Source organism: Coregonus lavaretus (genome assembly GCF_964263955.1).
Source record: "Coregonus lavaretus genome assembly, contig: HAP1_SCAFFOLD_8605, whole genome shotgun sequence".
Classification (NCBI taxonomy): Eukaryota; Metazoa; Chordata; class Actinopteri; order Salmoniformes; family Salmonidae; genus Coregonus; species Coregonus lavaretus.
In genome coordinates this window covers 5,001-20,080 of record NW_028156163.1, presented here as the reverse complement: position 1 = coordinate 20,080, position 15,080 = coordinate 5,001, and the positions used below count along the sequence as shown (strand labels likewise).

The 15,080-nt window shown below is 41.7% G+C and overlaps 1 protein-coding gene across 1 annotated transcript; it reads right to left on the bottom strand.

Annotated features, from left to right (window-relative positions):
• Positions 1-104: 104 nt before the first annotated feature.
• LOC311126723 (phosphorylase b kinase regulatory subunit alpha, skeletal muscle isoform-like) lies at positions 105-14,008 on the bottom strand (the record flags this gene model as incomplete). Its single annotated transcript, XM_084200715.1, has 3 exons — positions 13,430-14,008; positions 580-738; positions 105-152 (listed from the first exon to the last, which is right to left on the bottom strand). Coding segments are annotated over exons 1-3 (285 nt in total), but the record flags the coding sequence as incomplete, so codon positions are not given.
• Between the last annotated feature and the right edge of the window lie 1,072 nt (positions 14,009-15,080).

The window sequence follows — 15,080 nt, the reverse complement described above, 5'->3', positions numbered from 1 at the left end:
CGTGGCTTATAATGACTCTTGTCTATCTTATTTCTGCCTTTGGTGCTTTTACTGTACTTAAATCCCTACATCTTGTCCAGCTAGAAGCTGTGTGTCGTACCTACCTGTCTCATTATACACTGTAGAACACCTCTCATTAGTTTCACCACACTCTGAGAGAGACAGAGACAGAGAGAGAGAGACAGAGAGAGAGAGACAGAGAGAGAGACAGAGAGAGAGAGGAGAGAGAGAGAGAGGAGAGAGAGAGAGAGAGAGAGAGAGAGAGAGAGAGAGAGAGAGAGAGAAGAGAAGTCATCAACAAGCAGCCATACACCTCACAATCGGCAGGCAAACAGACCAGAGGATTAACATAAACAGACAGATTCAACTATGACCTTTTCATCCCCTTTTCTCGCTGGCCAGGAAGAGAAACACAAGACTTCTAAGGCTTCACAGCCTGGGACACAAACACACACACACACTCTCAATCAGTAGACGACGTGCTCATCCCATACGCACACACACACACACACCCACACCTACAGTGTACCTATTCCAGTTCAACACACACACACACACACACACACACCTACAGTGTACCTGTTCCAGTTCATAGGCCTTAGCCTTGTCTTCATCTCTGTCTGCATTCTTCCTGTAGGCCAGACTGAGAGCCCAGACAGACAGGATACTGTACACGTTGTCTCTCACCCAGGCATCAGGCTGATCTCCACTGGCTGGTAGGAGACCTGTGACTGGGTCCTGGGGAGGAGAGAGGAGAGAGGTCAGGGGTTAGACGTTAGGGGTTAGCGTTGCTCTCCACTGGCTGGTAGGAGACCTGTGACTGGGTCCTTGGGAGTAGAGGTCAGGGGTTAGACGTTAGGTGTTAGCGCTGCTCTCCACTGGCTGGTAGGAGACCTGTGACTGGGTCCTTGGGAGTAGAGGTCAGGGGTTAGACGTTAGGGGTTAGCGTTGCTCTCCACTGGCTGGTAGGAGACCTGTGACTGGGTCCTTGGGAGTAGAGGTCAGGGGTTAGATGTTAGCGCTGCTCTCCACTGGCCTGGAGGAGACCTGTGACTGGGTCCTTGGGAGTAGAGGTCAGGGGTTAGACGTTAGGTGTTAGCGCTGCTCTCCACTGGCTGGTAGGAGACCTGTGACTGGGTCCTTGGGAGTAGAGGTCAGGGGTTAGATGTTAGCGCTGCTCTCCACTGGCCTGGAGGAGACTAGTGACAGGGTCCTACAGAGGAGAAAGTAAAATAAAGTAAAGTATTGTCAGGATTAAGGGTTAGAGGTCAGGGGTTAAAGGTCGGGTGTCTGGCTGATCTCCAATAGCCGGGAGGAGACCTGTTATAGGATCTTGGCGAGAGGTCAGAGGTTAGAGGGGAGAGGTCAATGAGATATGGCCATATTTTAGGCGTGGTCCCTATAGTGTATTAGGGTTGGGAAGTATCCAGATGTTCATTCCTTCATACCGTTCCTGTACCATACCGGGGTATCCAGTATTACCAGCAGCAGGGCTGGGCGATATATCGAATTATTTCAAATGTATGTTTTAGCAAGATATGCAAATGCATGTATGGAAAAAATCACTTGTTCTCATGTTGTCTTTTTGGTCTCGTCTCCGTCGCTCCTTCTGCTGTGACTGTGCACCTTCCCATTCACACACACACACACACACACACACACACACAAAGCTCCTCCCCCACGTGCCAAGCTCCTCCCCCACGTGCCAAGCCCCTCCTCCACATACCAAGCTCCTCCCCCATATACCAAGCTCCTCCCCCTGCCACTCACAACAACAAAGATGGAAAATGAATGCTCAGTTTCTGTTGCGTGTAGCATTGTGCTTGAGAGATTGTTGATGAGACCAGTGTTAATTTTCTGTTATGCCTGCTACAAGAAGTTAGTGATTATTAGTGAATGTGCATTATGCATGGTTCTGGTTACAGTTGTAACAAAAATGCCATTTCTATAGGCAGGCTTGAAAGCCAGATCAGTGATTATTGCAAAAAAGCAGGTTTAATTATTTTGATAAAATAATTACATTATTAGTGTGTCTTATGATTACATTTACATTACATTTTAGTCATTTAGCAGACGCTCTTATCCAGAGCGACTTACAGTTAGTGAATGCATACATTATTTATTTTTTCCAACCCCCTGTGGGAATCGAACCCACAACCCTGGCGTTGCAAACGCCATGCTCTACCAACTGAGCTACATCCCTGCCGGCCATTCCCTCCCCTACCCTGGACGACGCTGGGCCAATTGTGCGCCGCCCCATGGGTCTCCCGGTCACGGCCAGCTACGACAGAGCCTGGATTCGAACCAGGATCTCTAGTGGCACAGCTAGCACTGCGATGCAGTGCCTTAGACCACTGCGCCACTCGGGAGACAAGGAAGGCTTGAGGAAGGCTTATATTTAGCCTAGGTATAATTTTACAAGCCCTGAATTCATTAGATTATTGCTGACTGTTTGAAATGCAGTGTATTTTACGTTTAAATTGTACAACAAAGCTAATTTCGAGAAAACATTTTTGTTTCAAATCGAGATATGAGATATTGTGAATTGCCCATATGTAAAAAAAAAAAAAATGGAGATATGATTTTTAGGCCATATCGCCCAGCCCTAACCAGCAGTGCACACAAGGGCCGTTATGTCTTTCCAAACTTTAAAAAATATTGTTTTAATGTTAACAAAGTACTTGCGAATTTTGACTAAAAAAAATAAGCTCATCCGGTTCTCTTGTTGTTTTTTTGTGCTCCACAGTTAACCTGTCTGCAGCCTGACAGATAGGAGACTGACTTTACATGTAACCACAGTTGGTGTCTGTTTCAACATGAAGGCAGGTTTCCTCACTGTACTTTGTCTTCCTCTGTGAGGTTTTAACAACCGCAGTGCTACAGTACTTCCCCACTTTGACACAATGTGCATTTACTATGATTATATCTCATCTTTATCAGTTAGGCTATATCTATTAGTGTGCGTGTGTGTGGGGCTGTGATGATTATGGAATTTTGGGTAACAATTCTTTGTCATGCAAACGGCCACGGTTATTGCCATAATTGTCATTTTTTCTGAAAAATGCATCTTTGAAAGTTAGGACATACCTAATGCATACAACACATTTTGGTGACACCCCAGTCTCAAAAACAAATGGTTTTGACCACTTGTAACTTTTGGAAATGAAATTTCTCAATCCCGACTGTGCTGTTCGTTCGGGTTGTAAAATTATTAGCAATTTTACCCACCATGTAAAAAGGGTCAACTACATCTACTTGCACTTCTCCTAAAATGAATGTATTAAGATGATTATGACAATAATTTTTTGTTCACGGTTATTGTCCATAATTCTCAGTTACACGATTATACGATAATTGTGCCAGCCCTATGTGTGTGTGTACACTGTCGTGACGTGACTTTCATTAATGTGATGACTGTTATTTATTGAATCAACTATGTTTAATTGTTACCCGGTTAAATTAATCATGTAACAATTAACTCATTAGGAATTTGTGGCACCACGGAAGAAGTTGTTTAACAAGTTACCATCTCCAGATTTAAACTCTTAGAAGATATCTATCTTATAGTCACTTATTAAATCATTACCCCATATCAGTCTCATTCTGAACGTCGCATAATCCTTGAACCTGCAAGAATCCTCACCTTACTTACGAGTCAGCAATACACAAATTGGCTTAATTATTTATTTACTAGCTAACTAAATAATAACACAGAATACATACATACTTAATACATGAGAAAAGTCCCTAGCAGACTAACAGCAGCACGACTGCTTGGTTATCAAAAAGGGGAGGGGTCAATAGAAGGAGGGAGAGAGGGACAAAGAGAGTCAAACTTATCGTACAAACATTCGGAAACTACGCTCACAGTAATCAGAATACTTAACACCCTAACCACCGCCCGTTTGGGTAATAAATGCAATGTCTTCTCCATCGTCTCTCTGTTGACAGATACTTCAGATGCACCAACGACTGTCTGAGATGGGATTGTCCTTCCCAACTCGTGTCTTTAGTGGAAGTTCTAGGCTACTTTACATGCCAGCTGCAGACTGAGATCTCGTGTCTTTAGGGAAAGTTCTAGTCTACTTTACATGCCAGCTGCAGACTGGTAACGCTACGGTCTAGTGAGTTTCTTCTTCTTGTGTAGAGATTGAGAGTTTCAGAGTTTCTCACCATTTCAAACGTGTGGACTAACGTCTCACGTTTCCTGTTCTTAGTGTGTCAACCATTTGTAACGTTCAGCTCCCGCTGCACGTCGGCTGGTCTGTAGAGGTTCAACCATTTGTAACGTTCAGCTCCCGCTGCATGTCGGCTGGTCTGTAGAGGTTCAACCGTTTGTAACGTTCAGCTCCCGCTGCACGTCGGCTGGTCTGTAGAGGTTCAACCGTTTGTAACGTTCAGCTCCCGCTGCACGTCGGCTGGTTTGTAGAGGTTCAACCATTTGTAACGTGAGCTCGCGCTTCAAATCGACTGGTATTTCTGGTCTAACCATTTTAAACGTGCAGTCAACACTCTCACGTTTTCTGGCCTGCTTGTAAATTTCATTACCAAGGCTTTTATACTCGGGTAAAAAGGGGGTGTTCCATCACGCCAACACAATATCTGTGCCCACTTGGGCGTGGTTACTGACTGGGCAAAAGTTTATATAAAACAATTATCTCATTAGAATAATAAAATCACATTGCTATCTTCCAAAAAGTACTCTCATACTTAATAATATATTTTCTCCAACATTTAGATGTAAACTTGATAACTAGAATGTGTACAGTTATTTTTTTATACCATCCTTAATGACATCACAAAATAATAAACAATATGACATGATTATTCTTTAGGTCAGCACTGACCATTCCAAACATTTGGATGTCAGAAATAATGTTCCAATGTCCACTATTATTAACATAAAAGGTTTTGGCGGCAAAAGTCTCTCTCTGTAACAAAGAGATTATTTTCCCAATACTGCAAGGCAAGAAAGACCCGTTTGCGGCACACAATTTATGACCGGGTGTTAAGGTGTCAAAACCGGCACAACTCCCCCCTCTCCTCTGGGAGAGAGGGGAGGGGGGAGGGGATCTGGCTATCTGTCAGCTATCTGTCACTTTAATCTGGCAACTCCCACCAAGGAGGGAGTCATGACAACACCCATACAGTAAGTCTAGTATTTCCTGTTCCTGTCATGCTGGAGACCTGTACCCACTTTGTATAATTGGAGTGTATGTATGTGTGTGTGTGTGTGTGTGTGTGCACTATGCCATGCATTGTAATGGAGTTATCGCCTTGGTTTGTTGTAGGTAGCTATCAGTTGTCATTGAGGAGAGGAGGAGAAGTGGAGGAAAATACTATTTAGCCAGCCAGTGTTTAAAACATATATCAAAGACATGAGAGAATAGAGACAGAGGCTAAAAATACTTGAAATCAGTTATAGAACCCACTGGCCTTTATGGTTGTGAGGTCTGGGGTCCGCTCACCAATGAAGAATTCACAAAATGGGACAAACACCAAATTGAGACTCTGCATGCAGAATTCTGCAAAAACATCCTCTGTGTACAACGTAAAACACCAAATAATGCATGCAGAGCAGAATTAAGCCGATACCCGCTAATTATCAAAATCCAGAAAAGAGCCGTTAAATTCTACAACCACCTAAACGGAGGTGATTGCCAAACCTTCCATTACAAAGCCATCACCTACAGAGAGACGAACCTGGAGAAGAGTCCCCTAAGCAAGCTGGTCCTGGGGCTCTGTTCACAAACACAAACAGACCCCACAGAGCCCCAGGACAGCAACACAATTGACCCAACCAAATCATGAGAAAACAAAAAGAGAATTACTTGACACATTGGAAAGAATTGAAAAGGAACAGAGCAAACTAGAATGCTATTTGGCCCTAAACAGAGAGTCCACAGCGGCATTATACCTGACCCCTGTGACTGACCCAAAATTAAGGAAAGCTTTGACTATGTACAGACTCAGTGAGCATAGCCTTGCTATTGAGAAAGGTCGCCATAGCCCGTCTTCTCTTGAGAGCCAGGTCGGCCTATGTGCACACTGCCCACAAAATGAGGTGGAAACTGAGCTGCACTTCCTAACCTCCTGCCAAATGTATGACCATATTAGAGACACATATTTCCCTCAGATTACACAGACTCACAAAGAATTCGAAAACTCCCATATCTACTGGGTGAAATACCACAGTGTGCAATCACAGCAGCAAGATGTGACCTGTTGCCACAAGAAAAGGGCAATCAGTGAATTACAAACACCACTGTAAATACAACCTATATGTATCTGTTTATTTATTTTCCCTTTTGTACTTTAACTATTTGCACATCGTTACAACACTGTATATAGACATAATATGACATTTGAAATGTCTCTATTCCTTTGGAACTTGTGTGAGTGTAATATTTACTGTTCACTTTTTATTGTTTATTTTACTTTTGTTTATCTATTTCACTTGCTTTGGCAATGTAAAAGTATGTTTCCCATGGCAATAAAGCCCCTTGAATTGAATTGAGAGAGAGAGAACAGAGGGAGGGCAAGAGAACAGAGAGTGACACAGAGAGAGAGACAGAGTGAGAGAGACAACAGAGATGGAGACAGAGACAGAGAGAGACACAACAGAGACAGCGAGAGAGACAACAGAAAGAGAGAGAGACAACAGACAGAGACAGAGAGAGACACAACAGAGACAGCGAGAGAGACAACAGAGAGAGAGACAGAGACAGCGAGAGAGACAACAGAGAGAGAGACAGAGTGAGAGAGACAACAGAAAGAGAGAGAGAGACAACAGACAGAGACAGAGAGAGAGAGAACAGCAGTGCTAGAGTGTGTTGTCCACAATGTAACCTGACCCATAGGAAGGAACTTGAGTAACACACCAAATGGCACCATACTCCCTATAGGGCTTGGTCAAAAACAGTGCACTATACAGGGAATTTGGGACGCAGCCTGAGCCATGAGGAAATACTCTGACAGTTAGCCAACCTCACTGCAGACAACAACACACTGCAGCGCTACCCACCCTACATACCTATTTGTGTGTTTGTGTGTGTGTGTGTGTGTGTGTGTGTGTTTCTAAGTGAGAGAGAGAGAGAGAGAGAGAGTGACAGAGCAAAGTCTTCTCATGCTTTGTTGATTTCAAAAAAGCTTTTGACTCAATTTGGCATGAGGGTCTGCTTTACAAATTCATGGAAAGCGGTGTTGGGGGAAATGTGAATGACCCAAATTGTGAATGACCCAGAATTAAGAAAATCCTTCACTATGTACAGACTCAGTGTGCATAGCCTTGCTATTGAGAGAGGCCACCATAGGCAGACCTGGCTCTCGAGAGAAGACAGGCAATGTGCACACTGCCCACAAAATGAGGTGGAAACTGAGCTGCACTTCCTAACCTCCTGCCAAATGTATGACCACATTAGCGATACATATTTCCCACAGATCACACAACGAATTTGAAAACAAATCAAACATTGATAAACTCCCATATCTGTAGGCGAAATACCGCAGCAAGATTTGTTGGCCGTTGCCATGAGAAAAGGGCAACCAGTGGAGCACAAATAACATTGTAAATACCACCAATATTTATCTGTTTATTTATCTTCCCCTACTAATCGTACTACAACTACTTGCTCATCGCTAACACACTGTACATACAGTGCCTTCAGAAAGTATTCATACCCTTTGACTTATTCCACATGTTGTTGTGTCAATATTTAGTAGAAGCACCCTTGGCAGTGATTATAGCTGTGAGTCTTTCTGGGTAAGTCTCTAAGAGCTTTCCACACCTGGATTGTGCAACATTTGCCCATCATTCTTTTCAAAAAATTTCAAGATCTGTCAAATTGGTTGTCGATCATTGCTAGAAAATCATTTTCAGGTCTTGCCATAGATTTTCAAGGAACATTCACTGTCTTCTTGGTAAGCAACTCCAGTGTAGATTTGGCCTTCTGTTTTAGGTTATTGTCCTGCTGAAAGGTGAATTCATCTCCCAGTGTCTGGTGGAAAGCAAACCTAACCCGTTTTTCCTCCAGGATTTTGCCAGTGCTTAGCTCCATTCCATTTATTTTTTATCCTGAAAAACTCCCCAGTCCTTAACGATTACAAGCATACCCATAACATGATGCAGCCACCAATATGCATGATAATATGAAGAGTGGTACTCCGTAATGTGTTGAATTTGCCCCAAACATAACACTTCGGGTGTTTCTCAAAATGCATACTATCGTGCTCAGAGCACGCAAATTGGAGCACGGGAGGGTCAGCGTATGAGTCCAAATCAAAGTATGTGAAACGGAGCACGGAGGGGACTTCTCAAATGTGTACTCCGTTTGTCCATATTTTGAAGCATGCATCGATAAAAGCTTCAATGAAAAGTATGCAAAGAAATGTCACAACCACGTAAGAAATTACAACATTTCTTGAAATCAATGGCAGCCATTATTTGAGCTGAAGCAAGAGAAAATACACTGACTTCGGAATGAAATGTTGCCTATTCACATCTCATATGTTGCCTGACTACAATATTTTATCTTGATACGTTAATAAATACATGCTGTGTTAATTTTGGCATGTTTACCTGCCTACGCACCATAGATCGCAAGCCTATAATAAGTCAATAGGGCTAACTGGCTAGCTACTACTGTTAGCTAGCCAGATGGCCACAAATAATTGTTAGCTAGCTACCCACGAAGAATTGACATCTATCTGGCATAACATTAGTTTTAGGTCATTTCTGCCTGTAACTACAGTGAGGGAAAAAAGTATTTGATCCCCTGCTGATTTTGTATGTTTGCCCACTGACAAAGACATGATCAGTCTATACTTTTAATGGTAGGTTTATTTGAACAGTGAGAGACAGAATAACAACAAAAAATCCAGAAAAATGCATGTCAAAAATGTTATAAATTGATTTGCATTTTAATGAAGGAAATAAGTATTTGACCCCTCTGCAAAACATGACTTAGTACTTGGTGGCAAAACCCTTGTTGGCAATCACAGAGGTCAGACGTTTCTTGTAGTTGGCCACCAGGTTTGCACACATCTCAGGAGGGATTTTGTTCCACTCCTCTAGGCAGATCTTCTCCAAGTCATTAAGGTTTCGAGGCTGACATTTGGCAACTCGAACCTTCAGCTCCCTCCACAGATTTTCTATGGGATTAAGGTCTGGAGACTGGCTAGGCCACTCCAGGACCTTAATGTGCTTCTTCTTGAGCCACTCCTTTGTTGTCTTGGCTGTGTGTTTTGGGTCATTGTCATGCTGGAATACCCACCCACGACCCATTTTCAATGCCCTGGCTGAGGGAAGGAGGTTCTCACCCAAGATTTGATGGTACATGGCCCCATCCATCGTCCCTTTGATGCGGTGAAGTTGTCCTGTCCCCTTAGCGGAAAAACACCCCCAAAGCATAATGTTTCCACCTCCATGTTTGACGGTGGGGATGGTGTTCTTGGGGTCATAGGCAGCATTCCTCCTCCTCCAAACACGGCGAGTTGAGTTGATGCCAAAGAGCTCGATTTTGGTCTCATCTGACCACAACACTTTCACCCAGTTCTCCTCTGAATCATTCAGATGTTCATTGGCAAACTTCAGATGGGCCTGTATATGTGCTTTCTTGAGCAGGGGGACCTTGTGGGCGCTGCAGGATTTCAGTCCTTCACGTCGTAGTGCGTTACCAATTGTTTTCTTGGTGACTATGGTCCCAGCTGCCTTGAGATCAATGACAAGATCCTCCCGTGTAGTTCTGGGCTGATTCCTCACCGTTCTCATGATCATTGCAACTCCACGAGGTGAGATCTTGCATGGAGCCCCAGCCTGAGGGAGATTGACAGTTATTTTGTGTATCTTCCATTTGCGAATAATCGCACCAACTGTTGTCACCTTCTCACCAAGCTGCTTGGCGATGGTCTTGTAGCCCATTCCAGCCTTGTGTAGGTCTACAATCTTGTCCCTGACATCCTTGGAGAGCTCTTTGGTCTTGGCCATGGTGGAGAGTTGGGAATCTGATTGATTGATTGCTTCTGTGGACAGGTGTCTTTTATACAGGTAACAAGCTGAGATTAGGAGCACTCCCTTTAAGAGTGTGCTCCTAATCTCAGCTCGTTACCTGTATAAAAGACACCTGGGAGCCAGAAATCTTTCTGCTTGAGAGGGTATCAAATACTTATTTCCCTCATTAAAATGCAAATCAATTTATAACATTTTTTACATGTGTTTTTCTGGATTTTTTTGTTGTTATTCTGTCTCTCACTGTTCAAATAAACCTACCATTAAAATTATAGACTGATCATTTCTTTGTCAGTGGGCAAACGTACAAAATCAGCAGGGGATCAAATACTTTTTTCCCTCACTGTAGCTGGCTAGCTAGCTAGGTTATTATGATTCACATATATCTAGCTGATAATTATGAAGTAAAACATTTGCTTTGTGTATATCTTGTTTCGTCTATTGTTGCCATTGTCCTGGCTGGAAGAAGGTTAAATGAATGGGGAGATGCAGCGTGAGTTAATACAGTAGGGGGAGTGCTTCTCAAATGTAATGTTTTATGTGTTCTCCACACTCTCGTCCTCACAAGAACGTACTCAAGAGAAGCATGAGAGTGTGGAGAACGGTAGTTACATATTGAGAAACACCCTTTTCTATTCAGGACAAAAAGTTAATTGCTTTGCCAAATTTTTTGCAGTATTACTTTAGTGCCTTGTCGCAAACAGGAAGCATGTTTTGGAATATTTGTTCATTCTCTACAGGCTTCCTCCTTTTCACTGTCAATTAGGTTAGTATTGTGGTGTAACTACAATGTTGTTGATCCATTCTCAGTTATCTCCCATCACAGCCATTAAACTCTGTAACTGTTTTAAAGTCACCAATTCCTGAGTTAGGAAGGATACCTGTATCTTTGAATTGACAGGGTGTATTGATACACCATCCAATAAGTAATTAATAACTTCACCCTGCTCAAAGGGATATTCAATTAGGGCTGACCCCATTTAGTTGACTGGTCGATTGTTTGGTCGACCAAGATTTTTTTTTGTCGAGCAGTGGCAAATATACCTGTCTGATTCACGCCTGTCTCAGTGGACTAATCCACGCATGTCTCAGTGGACTAATCCATTGTGGAGGCACACCAGTATCCCCAGTAGTACATTTACCTTAATTACCATCATTTATCATCTACAATGTTTGTTTTGTTACTGTAATTTCTGTTAATGAATTAAATATATTATTATTATTATTATTATTATTACCGCCTTACCGTTGTCATTGTAGGAGTGTACACGTTGTTTGTAGAGCCCACAACCTAGGCTACACTTGTGAGAAAAAAGTGTTGGTTTATTTCATTCCATTAACGAGTCGTCAATTTAAGCATTGTCTTTTGTTTGGAGCGCTCCTGTCAATCTTGAGTAAGGACACGCACCTGATTACACATAGAAGTAGGCCTAGGCTACCTGGCCTATAAATGTGCCCATTTGGGTACGATTTCTGATTGTCTTAACTCACCACCACTGTGGAGCTTCTCAAAGTACTTTTTTCTTCACCTCAAACAGCAAGTAAACGAAGTCTGTTTTTACATCCATTGAGAATTACAATAATTCCTCAACGTAGCCTATTTGAAAAATATTTCCATCTCTCTCCCTTTCGATAACCACAGCATGAAAGGGGGAAAAATGTCATGCTCTGACCCGGTGAAAACTTAAAAAACATAAAATAGGCAGACCTGATTACTTCTTATCTCTTGTGCAAATAGCCTACAGCTGTGTCTGTCCGGAGCTCATTGGAGCTGGAAACACTGAGGGCCCAGAATATGTTTTACAATGTTGCAAGTTTGCTAGCAGGAGCTTCCAGGGAGGACCAAGTTAATAGTTGATACAATGTTTCAAGTTCCTTGCAGACAGGCCATGCGTAGCAAATGTGATTTATACAATATTTATTTTTAAATCAGGATATTTTCTACCTGCAGGCTGCAATGTTTTTATTTGTTGGCTTTATGTAGGTTATTTTTACATAGTTGGCAATAGAAGTAACTTTTAGAATTGTATCATTTTAATTTAGATAGAATTTTGATTAACCACATGACATTGATTTTGAGATATGAAGACTTTATTATAAATGAAATGAAACTGTTCCACGAAAATGTGCATATGAAAAATCATAACTGGCACAGCAGATCAGTAGAAATGGTACGATAACTTGGCACTCCAAATGGAAAAGGTTGCTGACCACTGGCGTAACCTATTACAGGCAACTTCAGGAGCTTAAAGGCAGAATCTGTGAAGGCCAGCAGCAGCGGGAGAAGGGAACCGGTTTTTCTCTTCTGGCGAGGCTATATTGATCTCTGGCGCCCTCTTCAGTAATTTGTGTGTATAATTTTTAATTGCAGTGCTTAAAGCAACAGACAACATTTACATTTACATTTTAGACAAGCTCAGTAACCTACATATATTTGATTTTATTCAAACATAGGGTGTGTCTATATATGGAAAAAATACACGTTTAAACATTTTGACTAATCGATTGGTCGAAAGAACAGACGAATCTTGGTCGACCAATTTTTTTTGTTGTTGTCAGGGACAGCCCTAAATTCAAAGTCTGGTTTTTTTTTTTTTTTTACCCATCTACCAATAAGTGTCCATCTTTACAAGGCACTGGAAAACCTCCCTGGTCTTAGTAGTTGCATCTGTGTTTGACATTCACTGCTCGACTGAGGGACCTTACAGAGAATTGTATGTGTGGGGTACAGAGATGAGGTAGTCATTCAATAATCATGTTAAACACTATTGTACACAGAGTGAATCCATGCAACTTATTAAGCACATTTTTACTCCTGAACTTATTTAGGCTTGCCATAACAAAAGGGGTTGAATACTTATTGAATCAAGACATTTCAACTTTTCATTTTTTATTAATCTGTTAAAATTTCGAAAAATGTATCTCCACTTTGCCATTATGGAGTACTGTGTAGGCCAGTGACAAATTTAATCTATTTTAAATTCAGACTAACACAAGAACATTTAGAAAAAGTCAAGGGGTATGAACACTTTCTGAAGGCACTGTAGCTAGTAATATAACACTTGAAATGTCTATATTTTTTCAGCCTTTTTGAGTGCAATATTTACTGTCAAATTATATAATCGTTCTAGTGTTGATGTTTTGTTTGTTTATTTCACTTCTTTTGGCCATGTAAACGTTTCCCATGCCAATAAAGCCACTTTGAATTGAACTGAGAGAGAGATACGTAGTTTCAAAAGGGACGTTTTTGTGAGCTTTCGCTAAAACCAATGACCTCACTATGTAAACATGCATGTTCTGCAAGCTGGTGTGTGCAACAGTTGACATGTCCCATCGCGACAGACAGTTAGTTTAGAGGTCAGAATGGATGGCCCTAAATAATTACAGCGTTAGCAGAAGTGACAACACATGAACAACACTCACTTGATGTCGTAGTATGGTTTGATGCACTATCCGGGCATAGTTGTCCAGTTTCACTCCCGAGTTGCTTCGACTTCTCATGTTGTTGGGTTGATGATATTCGTCCGTGTCCGTGGTTGAGCAAAGAATAGGAAGTTTGAGTTCTCGCTGAGACTCGCTGCGGCATTAGCCTACTTCACAAATATCTCTATTGTTTGACGCGACGGACAAGACGAAGTTTAGAGGCGATAGGAAACGTAAGCTACAATGTAGCTCCAAATGTTCTGGCGAGTTACAATGTAGCATCGACGAATTAACAAATGTTACAGTAGTAGCCTACTATCGCTGCACTGCCCCCAAACTTTCTGATATCGATGAGCGAGCTATAGGCTACACAGAATTAACACTGTAGGCTGAAATTCGATATCGTCCTAAAAAAAAAAGATCAGCTGTTACACGTTGAATAATCACTTCCAACCAAGAGGTTCTAGGAATCAACTGGTACACGCAAAGCAACCATGCACAAACTACTCTGTACTTTCACTGTATCGCGTTTGTTGCTATCGAATACTTCAGACAGCGGGCATCTGCAGAGAAAAAAACCCTTTAACTGTTAACTCATGGAACATGGGGCGAACTAAAACCAGGAAGAGCGCTAAACTTTTCAAACTATTACACAATGAAACTGACAACTGAAACAATAACCAAAATAATTTATCCGTAATTGATAAAGATATAATTATGCTATAGTCACTGGGATATTTGAGGCGTGTTATTGGAGACATGAAGGGAATTGTTTTTAGGTGTCTGCAAGGACAGTGCGTTCGATTGTTCCACGAGCAGGTGTGTGTGTATATATATATATACACACACCCGTCGCTATGGGCGGGCCATAGGGGGCCGGGCCCGCCCCCAACAATGCTTGTGCCCCCCCACTTGAGGGAATTTATTATTAAATATATGTACTGTAGGCTAATAACAATTGTGCTCTGCCCTCCCATGCATTTCATATGCCCCCCTTAAGACTTAGGTCTGGCGACAGGTCTGTATATATATATATATACACAGTACCAGTCAAAAGTTTGGACACACCTACTCATTCCATCGTTTTTCTTTATTTTTACTATTTTCTACATTGTAGAATAATAGTATAGATATCACAACTATGAAATAACACATATGGAATCATGTAGTAACCAAAAAAGTGTTAAACAAATCAAAATATGTTTTAGATTTTAGATTCTTCAAAGTAGCCACCCTTTGCCTTGATGACAGCTTTGCACACTCTTGGCATTCTCTCAACCAGCTTCATGAGGTAGTCACCTGGAATGCATTTCAATTAACAGGTGTGCCTTGTTCAAAGTTAATTTGTGGAATTTATTTCCTTCTTAATGCATTTGAGCCAATCAGTTGTGTGAGAAGGTAGGGGTGGTATACAGAAGATAGCCCTATTTGGTAAAATACCAAGTCCATATTATGCCAAGAACAGCTCAAATAAGCAAAGAGAAACAACAGTCTATCATTACTATAAGACATGAAGGTCAGTCAATACGGAAAATGTCAAGAACTTTTACTTTTTCTTCAAGTGTAGTCAAACATGTAAATACATGTTTAAAAAGAACAGACGACTCTTGGTCGACCAATATTTATTTTAGTCCGGGACAGCCCTAGCAAG